General features: G+C 43.2%; 1 protein-coding gene across 1 annotated transcript in view; it reads right to left on the minus strand.

Annotated features, from left to right (window-relative positions):
- Nucleotides 1-11149, minus strand: part of pola1 (polymerase (DNA directed), alpha 1) — an 83350-nt gene that overhangs the window by 6506 nt on the left and 65695 nt on the right. The window contains exon 36 of the mRNA XM_050056266.1: nucleotides 6922-7018. Within this exon, the coding sequence (XP_049912223.1) occupies nucleotides 6922-7018 (97 nt within the window). The remainder of the gene's footprint in view (nucleotides 1-6921; nucleotides 7019-11149) is intronic.

Here is an 11149-nt window from a genome sequence, read left to right on the forward strand (position 1 = left end):
ATCAATCAATACGGCTTTACAGCTACTGCAGGATATCATGACGCACTTTTATCTTTAAGCTCATATTTCTGAGTTAAGTAAACATTAACAGACGGGGCTGGTGATTTTCTATATTGTGTCTGTCAATAATTTTTATAAAAAGATCAAAACCAACAACGTGTTCGTCGTCTGAATACTTTCAGATGTCCTCAGCCTGTCTGTGGCTCTGAGGGCCTGAGTCATTTAGTCAGGTTGTATCGGCCTCTGGCTCATAAAGAAGCCCTTGATTTGTTTCGGCAGATCTGAACACAGCAGTCGCACTTTGATGCATACCAAAAGAGCCACAGTTAGACGCTTCTGAGGAAGTGGTCTCAGTCCAGGTCAGAAACAAATTCTGGCGCAGTTCATGAGTGGTGTGAACATGATCCAACCACGATCTGACCCAACGAGAAGGTGATTATTACAAGTTTGGTAGCTCATTGGTTATACGTGTCTGGGGTGAGAGCGCCACTAGATGCATCACTAAAAGCTCAGGTAAACTGAAACAAGGGGAAAATGCAACAAGTTAACAAACTCATCCACTGACTCGTACCAGAAAAAAATAAACTGTATCTCGGAAAACGCCCTCAGTCCCCAGCATTCATTCCTACTTAACACAAATATCTTTAAGAACATGTAAAATTCTACATTTTCATATTTAAAAAGGCTAAATAATTCCCTACAACAGTTGGGCACTGTACATTTTGGCAAAGTTACTCAGATAAAAGGAAACTGTGCATTTGTTGGGAACTATTTTCAGCTGTGGATGAATACACACGACACCAGAGCAACTGTGTGGCTCATTGGTGTGTTTTCAGGCAATTATTGATATATAGGATTGATCAGGCTTTGGCTACATAGACGGTACTTGTAAGTACAATCAGTTCATTGCTGGTTTTTGGCGCAATGTAATTTGGTCCTGTTGCACAAGAAACAATGGTTTTGGACCAGGTCTGCAGCTGGACGATTTCAAGAGTGGGATTGTTGTCGATGAGGAGTGGCAGGAAAACTTTCACATGTTGAGAGCATCAGAATTTTTTTAATTTTTAATGGAGAAGGGAAATAGCCGTTTTCAAAAATATCTGTAGAAATACAGGGCCTTCGTCTTTTCATGGGAATGGTTGACAGAAAAAAAAGTATAGTTTAGTTTGGACAATGGATTTTTTATTCTTGTGTCAAAACACATATACCAAGATCACTGATGACCAGAATTAACGCTTTATGATCTTAAAAAGTGAGTTCAGTTGTACTTGAATCTTCAAGTGGACAACGTAATGTCTAACCAGCTCTTCTCGAAGCAGATGAAGCTTTATACTTCTTCTAAAAAGCACCATCACCACCAGAAAGACACAACAATGGGCCCCATTCATAAACAGCGCGTATCACAAATCGGTGCTTAAACCGTGTGTACGAACGTTTCAGTAGAAATCCAGGATTCATCAATATTTCCTTATCTGAATTTATTCCTACTCTGCAAACAAATTTAGAATTGCCTCAAAACCATATGTGCTCACAAATGATGACGACTTGGCTGTCTCAGAAAATGTAAATACGCAACTTGTAACAAAATGCGTAACATATTAACACAGTCATTCATTAAAAGTCTTCACTAGACAATATTTAAAACTAATAATGTTCTAATGGACTGGTCGAATGTATCCAATGACTATGAAATTGACAACCTTTCATCCTCGTCAATGATTAATTACATTTTTTTTACTATGAACACAGAATGTCCCAGTTCTTGTTTTTGTTTTTCTTTAATAGAAATTGCTCATATGTGCATTTGTAGCCAGCTGCTTAATTGGTAGCCTATTAATAAGCAGGGTATTTAAAAGATTCTGATCTACCTCCAAGCAGGTGTTAAGATGACACATCTAACCTTGCTGGAAGATGTTGCAGTTGGTGCCTTCAGGAGAGAGCGCATCATCAGAGACTGAAATGTTTGAGCATGTTTAACAAAGAGTGACGAACGGTTTACCAACTGTTTCCAACTGCCTTCACATTCACAGATGCTCACTGAAGCTCCAAAACTGGTGTGTCAGTGCGTTAATATGTTCATAGAACAACTACCAGGCAAACAAATTTCCTTGTTCCACTTATTAGTAAACGAGGCCCAATGTGTGCTGATAAATCTCTATAGGTATATGGCCACACTCCCACAGGGACAACACAACAGAGTAGAGTAGGGTGTATAGGATTGTATGTCTCCTCCCTGTAATCTGAGCAGTGTGGCCCCTGGGTGTGTAATGCAGTAATATGGGGTATTACTGCCCCAGGACCGAGGGATAACACCTTAAACCTATATTTTATAGCAGCATGAGTGTGTGTATACATGTATCTTCCTCTATTTGAGGGAAGCAGCGGCATGAGTGTGTGTGTGCAGGATATCAATCATTTAGTGGAGACACTGGTTTGTCACTGTTACCAGACAAGATTGACTGATATAGTGACACATTGTAAACCCTTTATCGACAACAGTGACCAATACCTGCTGATGAACGCAGAAAAAACATCCCTGCTATACAAGCAGAGTGATTATACAGCTGTCATGGCGTTGTGTTGTAATGTTTAACTGTAACTTTCAGTGTATCATGTACAAAGAGTGATATGTTTGACATTATTGAAAACACACTAAAACCCAACTTACATCAATCTGGTGTTGCTACACATTTTTGTGTCCATCACTGTGACACCAACTTGTTGTGACTGTTAACTCTGCAGAGTGCTGGGCGGTGCTGGGTACTGGGTGTTTCAGCCACACATTCTATCTTTCAAACAGGTTTTTTTGGGATGATGTAGGGAAAGTGAAGGTCTTGTGTTTGGGAAACCAAACCATCAAACAGGAAGGGTGATGATTTGATGGACTAGCCGCTCAGGGAACAGAGGGAAGTGGTTGCTTTTCAACTGCCAGAGCCCGTAACAAGTGAACATGACGGTGTCTGAGCATGGTTTAGTGGTTGAGACCCACAGATGGTGGGTGATCCAGTCCCTCCAGGACCTTCTGTCCTGTGTCCCTCTCCCCTGCCCCATGGCAATGGCACTCGGTGATGGCAGTGCCCCTCCCCAGCAGGACAACACGACATGCCACACTGCAAAAGCCGTTCAGGAATGGCTTGGGGGAGGTGACAAAGAGCTCTAGGCATCGATCTGACCTCCAAATTCCCCAGATCCACTTCAATCGAGCACCTTTGGGGCACACCGGTACCCCAGAGGTCCTGTGTCCTCAACAGGTCTGGCCAAGTCTGATCCGAGGCCTCTGACCTGTTGAGGCATTGACATAGGGCCTCTGTGGGTGCCCTATGGTCTCTGGCACAAGAGTGGCGGATCCTCTAAGTCCTTTAGGACCTTTGAGTTGGGAGGTGGGGCACAAACACCAGATCGGCTACGGCTGCCCCTTGAAAGTCGGAAATTCGAATCATCAGTCTGAGACTCCGCAGCAGACAGAGATTGCTTCAGTGCTTCAAGTCGAGCTGTGTGGGTTTTTTTTTTTTTTGGCTAGTCAGTGTGCTATGCCATGTTGTTCTAGGGACATTTTAGCCCCCAGATTTTGCTGCGGAGTGAGTGCTCTTGACTTCAGGCTCCTCTGTGGTACGAGCAGCAACAGACATGATGCAGCAGCACAGAGGAAGAGAAACTTTCCACCGTAACACTGCAGCATTATCTTCTCTGCTCTGCTTGGAAGTGGTGAATCAAAAGCCCACAGACACTTAATACAATGCAGTCTGTGGCTTTTGTTAGATATCTTGTGTCGGCAAAAAATGTTGCAGATTTCCGATCCGTCGTTAACGCAGATAGCTTGTTAACTATATTACATGAATGCCACTGTCTCACTGAACGTCCCGCGGAGCCCCATTCAAACTTTAAAACTTAGAATGGGGAATATTCATACTCAATGGCCGAATCTGATTTGACTGACAGAATTCTGACTCAGGTACAGCGCTAAAGGTGACGTCCTGAGCTCTGTCAAGTAACATTAGGTTCAGGAACTTTACTTTGAGGGGTCTTGGGAACCACTGGTCTATATTATCGTCTGCACGGTGTTCAACGTGTGTCTAATTTTGATATAGGAAGTGGACAGACAGCACGTGAGAAATATCTGATTGCTGGTGAACACACAAAATACAGCCGTCACAAGAAGAGATGCTGAACTGCTAACACTATACGGTGTGCTTTCTATATGTACAGTAAACTGCATGCACATATTTCCATTGTTTAACCACCAGGTAAAGAACATGCCGTGAGGAACAATGTAAGACTGAAACTCAGAAGAGAAAGCCCGGTGCAGATCAAAAACACCACAAAGCTCGGGAACATAAAGAAAGGTGGAGGCCAAAGAATTGATTGGCGATGATTTCTTGCATCTGGGCAAAGACAGAAATAAAAGAAAGCAAAAATGGAGGCTATAATCATGTTAGTACTCCTTCGCTGCCCCCCTCCCTCTACGCCAGTCCAATCCCTCCATTTCAGCTCCCTCCATTTTCTGAGTGGTCATCTGTTGATTACACGTTATATTTACCTCTGCTGTCTCACTCTTTCGCTGCCTCACTCAGGTCCTGACTGGCACACACACTCACCGAATCCGGGCATACATACATAAATAACATACATACATAAATATTTAATCAAATAAATAAATCACTCGGCCCGGCGGCCCTTTCTAATCAAGTGACATCAATCAGGGAGAACTATGGGTAAAGAGGCCTTGTGGCTGACGCCTACTGAGCGCGCCCAGAGCGCTGGAGTAGCGTCTATTTGAGTCCAAGGGGGGAAATATACGCTCCATGTCCCATTATAGGAGAAGGGCTATCCTTTCGTCAGCGCACCCATTACTCCCCCTATCATTTCCCCAAATCTAAAACCTGTTTTCAATCAACACAGCCAAACGAGTGCCTGTCCAAGAGAGCGGGGGAGAGAGAGAGAAAGGAGAGAGAGAGCAAAGGAGAGAAAGCGGTAGAGATGGACAGTGAGGGTAAGGGTAGAGGGAGAGCGATGGAGGGCTCTTTCCTTCTTTCTTCCCGTGATTGGAGCGTTTTGCATTCTGTATGTGTGTGTGATTGAATCCGTCTCCTAAATTAGGGCTGTCGACTCGAGGAGCTGAATGTCCTTAACCCCCCTCCCCATATCCAATGCCCATACTCCGCGACTTGTGTGTGTGCGCGTTAGTGTGTGTGTGTGTGTGTGTGTGTGTGTGTGTGTGTGTCACATCATTGGTGAATACTATAAGTGTAGCCTGGGTAAAAGGTTTACTTTGAGCCATTGATTGCTAATGGTATGTTGTATGTGTATTTGTGAGGAAGCATTGTTAGGACATCAAAATTCAAACTTCAATAGCCGTTCTAGTAACTTGATTTCAGTTCCAAAGGCGGTGCTGCAGAATAATAAGACAGCGAAAAAATGAATAAAATGATAGAATTGTAAAAAAGCCAGCCTGTTTTCACAACTAGCACTGCACAAAACTTTGGAAATCAATCCTGTAACAAATAGAAAAGACTTCTGAAAGTTAGGTACAAGACCTAACGTTAAGTACAGAAACAGGCAGCATGTATAAGGGATGTAACACAGAAGCCACAGTTCGTTGCCAGTTTGGTTCAGTGAAAAAAACACAAAAACATAAGGATATGTTTCTTTTCATTTACTTTTAACCCTTGCTGGTGAGTGAGAGAATTTTGGAAACTTTGTTGAACTATTTTCATTATTAAAATAAAGCTTCTGTATTACACTGGACAAACACTTTCCTAAAAGGCAACAAAATGGAAAAGCATCTTCTATGACATGAAATTGCCTTTAGCAACGTTTGAACAAGAATCTGTGAAGAAAATGTGGCGGCAGGACACAGCTGTGGCAAGACAGAGGAACTGGGGCACACAGAATCATTTCATAACTCAGATAGGTCATGTTCGACAGGTCAGATAGTGATATTTAGGTGGATGATGATGATGAAGAGGAGGAGGATGTGGAGGACAGAGAGGGTGTACAGCTCCGCCAACACATTCTCACTCCAACCTCGTCACATATAAAATGTTTCGTCATGGACTTTCGACGTCCAGATACGATGTGCAAGGTACCCTGGGTGTGTTGGTTGTTGATGCTCTGGGACGCTGTGTCAAGTTCTGCCTGTTACATGCATTGTCTTCTTTCAAAATACACTTATGTTTTCACAGGAAGTTTAACGGTTACACACAGTCTCTTTCAAAATAAATGCACTATGTCAGTACAATACCGCAGATTGACCTCTTTTTCCTTCAACAACAAACATGTGGTTGGGTTTAGGAAAAAAGAACAGGGTTTGGTTTTATAATCACCACTCTCCTGGTTGAAAGTTGGTGTTTGTTGGACTGATCCACCACCGCTCCTACCCACTCTACATGGACTTTCGCCGCCTTAACTTTCGTTCTTGTCCCGTTCCCCCCGACGCTGCCAAGCACTGATAAACTATAACAGCGTTCATCCGCGTATAATGCCGACGTTAAAGGACAAGGAGTTGTTTGTCTGTCATCTCTGTGTTCAGCACATCTGGGTGATGCTGTCGGCGGAGCAACACCGACACACCGTCCTCGTCTAATACACTACTCTCTCTCTGTTGCTGTTGTAGCTGAACGGAAAGCCACAGACGGGTCCTCCAGCTCTGCTGATTCATTTGCGCTTATCATATTGTAACTGACTTGCACGCCAATGGGTTTGTTGTGCTAACATCAGCACATGCTGTTAACGGCGTACGACTAAAGGTTTCTGGGCAAAAGTTGCGCTTGTGAACTTTGGTTCTGCATTACATGCATCAATCAACATGCCGTTTAGTCAGTGTGCGGCTGAGAACACTGGACTTTCACCCCTGTAACGTGATGGTTTGGCACAATTAAACCATAACAGTCCTAACGTGTGTGTGTGTGCATATAGACTTACTTTTCTCATCACCCTGTAGTACTTTGGTGACTGCGTGTTCCCAGTCAAAGATGAATCTGTAGAAGCAGATCTGGTTGTAAAGGGCCTTCTCGGAGTACTGTAGAGAGAACACACAAACACAAAGCAACAGATTTAAAAACTGGTGCTTGGACAAAAGCACAAGGTGAACGAAGCCTGACTCACAATCTGATAAATATGTGTAATAATAACTTTAACAGATAAATTGTATTTAATGCGAATGAGTCATGTCTTGGCCGATAACTTCACCAAGTAATAAGGTCAGTATTGGTGCCGACACTGATCCAGTGCATCAGATCAGTGCCTCTCTACAAGAAGTGCAAACAACCTGGTTGCAAAATGGCTGCAAATGCCACCATGGCAGGCAGTCACATCTAAATAGACTGTCAGGGCTTGACGCTAACTTTTTTCCCAAGGAGCACATGTGCTCCTAAGTTGACAAAGTAAGGAGCGCACAAAGAACTTTCGGGACACAATGTAAATTGATCAAATAATGTGTTTTCCATAATAAACGTGATGCAAATAGACATTTACAAGCAAAATTATTTAATGAATTTGTATACAAAATGTACAGAAAGGTAAAATCATCAAGTTTTGAAAAAGTATTGCAATTTAATTTTGTCTTTAATGTTATCTTATATATATTATCTTCTTTGCAATATGATTATCTTATATAATGTTATTACTATCCTAAAACATTCTCCAGGTCCTCTGAAACTCTGCAGGACTTATTTCCACCCTGCCCAGCAGCGGTACCGTGGCGAACGGTCCCTAACTGCGGGGAGAACGGAGCAGGCTTCACCGGAGGTCCGCCGCTTTTCCCGGTCCCTCGTCTCCGCTACACTTTGACTTATTTCCACCCAGCCGACAGCCTGGCCGTGGAGAACGGTCCCTAACTGCGGGGAGAACGGAGCAGGCTTCCCCGTAGGTCTGCCGCATCCTCCACACTTTGACCTATTTCCACCCTGCCGACAGTTATATTCATTGTGCCGACAGTGGCTTGGAAAACCGCCCATAACGGTGTCACACGGGGAAGAGGGAAGATAACCGCAACATCTGCGGTTAGATTATCATATTTTTTTATTGACAAAAATATAGGCTGCTTCGGCTGTTTTTTTATGCGCACATGTGCCCCTAAATATTTTTTACAGTTTGCACACACCTATTTTTAGTCGCAAATGCGAGTGAAACGCTCGCACTGTTGAGCACTGAGACTACAGTATTATCTACAGATGTCCCAACTGTACAAAATTTATTATTTTACCTTTCTGCAAGTTCCTCCTTTCTACCCGATGCTGACCAGTGTATAGTGGTTAAAATGACAAACGTTGGCAGCGGGTCAAATCAGCTCTTGCTAATTAACGTCAATTCAGTGAGTAACTTGATAACAGGCCAAAATTAAACTTGGCTGTTGTCTGGATTTTGGGTTCTTTGCAGCCGCAGTCTGTCCTCAGCCAAAGACTGTTTGAGAGAAAATCAGAATCACTCTGTAGCACCACTGTACAACGATAAGGACTGTTTTTGTAGTCCTAACAACAACAGAGTGAGAGTCTTCACGTCAGGGTCAGGAGTCACATTCTCACAGGTAAACTTTCATTCATATCGTAACAATTTATCAACTTAATAGTTTTAAATCAAAACTTTAAGGACCTTCAATATTTGGATCATGTAGCTTGTGAAAAAAAAGGTGTGCCAACTTCAGAAGGATACACCTTTTATTTCCATGAGTCAGCTACGTATTTAATCAACATGTACGTAAATTTAAGTATCAGCTCAGACTCAGTATCACAACTCTGCGAGCTAAAACAGGAGCCAAAAACTGTTTATTTTTCCTCATTTTCACTTGTGAACTTCAACTTCAAATTATGTAACACAAGGACAACAGCTCATTTAAGCTCAAATTCCATTTATCTGTGTAACTACAAGGCTAGCAAGTAAGCTCATCATACTGGATTAAGGCATGTAGAGCTACAACTCTTTTAAATAATTAAGAACTGATCAACAGAGAATGCAGATTATTCAATTAGCCCGTTTATCTGAAATCCTGAGTGCAGAGCTGATCGTCTTCCAGGCGCTGTTTATAAGTGTGTAGGCCTATCGTCCGTGGACAAATGTAAAGCTCTGGCAGCCCTACACCAAAATAATAAACTTTTCCATAGTTACCACAGACTGATATTTCCGGAAAAAGGGAAAGATGTCTGTCGGCTGCGATTGGTTGTTCGTCATGCAGCCATTATACCATGAAAAATAGGTGCTTGGGAATGCGTGCGCACCTTGACAGCATTGCTCTGACGTTTAAACGCGCATCCTGCGCATCTACATCAAAAACATTGAATTTGAGGGAACAAAAAACACGGCATGTGTACGACCCCTAAATCTGCTTTTGCTGCTGGATGCTGGATTATATTAACGTTACAAACAAATACATCTTCACTTCCCTGGAGTCAACAGGCACCAGCGGACAGCCTACAGGAACAGCACCCCTCTGCAACTGCATCGCAAAGTGTGTAACTTTTATCACTACTAATGTTACCACTAAAATTAATACCTCCTCAAGGTGCCTTTTACCAGTGTTTCTGACTGCAAGTGGCCGTGACGAAGGTGTTTTCAGGGGCAGTTTGAGTGATTTGGATGCACCAGGCAATCGCCATGATGCTTTACTATTCACCCTTTCTCTAACTGGGAATGTTGGTATCAGCAGTGGTAAAAGACGGACCTGTAACTTCTGTTTGTATGAGCAGATCGAGAAAGCAGCATTAAAACAGGCAAAGCAATCAGCTTGATCCAAACAGGCCAAACTTGTGTTTCAAACTCCCTTTGACCTCATTTAACAGAAACACATACAGTCACCACCTGTTGGATACAGTTACCTCACCAACAATGCAACTAAATCATTATATTTCCTCTTTGTATAGTTATTAATCTTCATTATTTTGGTCTAATAAGAGTGTTTAGTCGAGATCATGACAGGCCAACAGATTAATAAACTTCTTCTACCAGTGTGAGAAACAGGAAGACTGAATGTGACTCTACAGAAGCGCACTCGGCTCATGCGACTATACCTCTCTGAAAACATCTCCCTTCCTCTGTGTGACACAGTAAAGCAAGAAAACAAATTTGCTTGCTTTGTTAATCTCCACTGCAATTAACTGGAGCCACACGACAGCCTGCCAGAGGGAGAGAGGGGGGGAGAGAGATGGAGAGGAAGAACAAGACAGAGAGGTGGGAGGGAAAGAGGAGAAGAGGAAAAAAGAGAAAGGGAGAAGATACAGAAAGAAGTGAGAGATGGTGAGAATCGGAGACAGTGAGGAAGAGAGGGAAAGAAAAGAGGGGATCAGGCCTGAAATACCCTCCCTCATAATAGTTTGTTGTGATAAGCCATTGTGAGAGAGGCATGCGAACAGCCGAGGCTGTCAATTTGATTAGCCATTATACTGCATGTTTAATTGCAGTTATTGGCTCGTCATTTCCCTGCTACGCTGGAGAGGGCACGCTAAGCCCCGACCCCACACTGCCATCAGGTGTGTGCTGAGTGCTTTATTATTACCACCAGGAAGAATCCCCTGACAATTCCTGTGTGTCAGTATCTGTGTGTGTGTGTGAGAGTGAGAGTGAAGTGAGTTTGTGTGTGCCCATTATACCTGCCAATCGGCAATGTGCGTAATTGTAATTTCGGTTTTTACTGCTGTGGCGTAATCAAGTGGCAAGAGTATCTAATGCAACTAAATGCAAACTATGCGATGTGTGAATGTGAGTGTGTGTGTGTGTATGTGTTTAATGGCTTTCTATGGCTGCCCACATGGCACACACAGCTGTTGACCGTTGATGCACTGCCTAGTCAACAACCAAACCATGCACATCCCATAATGGAGCCTCGGTTACGGTTGCCAAGGTTGAACAAGCTCGATCGGCACAAACACTGCACACCACTTCTTCCTCTTGAAAATAAAACACACAGAACATGTGCACACACACACACACACACACACGTTCAAACAATATAATGCTGATTGTGGGCGGGCCAGTCGCTGCATACTGATTGACTGACAGGTGTCAAAAAGGCGTGGCTAAAATGTTACAGGGTTGTTACTGAATTTAGAGCCCCTCAACCCCACCTCAGTCTCTCACACACACACACACACACACACACACACACACACACACACACACACACACACACACACACACACACACACACACACACACACAC

This window comes from Epinephelus moara, chromosome 11, assembly GCF_006386435.1.
Source record: "Epinephelus moara isolate mb chromosome 11, YSFRI_EMoa_1.0, whole genome shotgun sequence".
NCBI lineage: Eukaryota > Metazoa > Chordata > Actinopteri > Perciformes > Serranidae > Epinephelus > Epinephelus moara.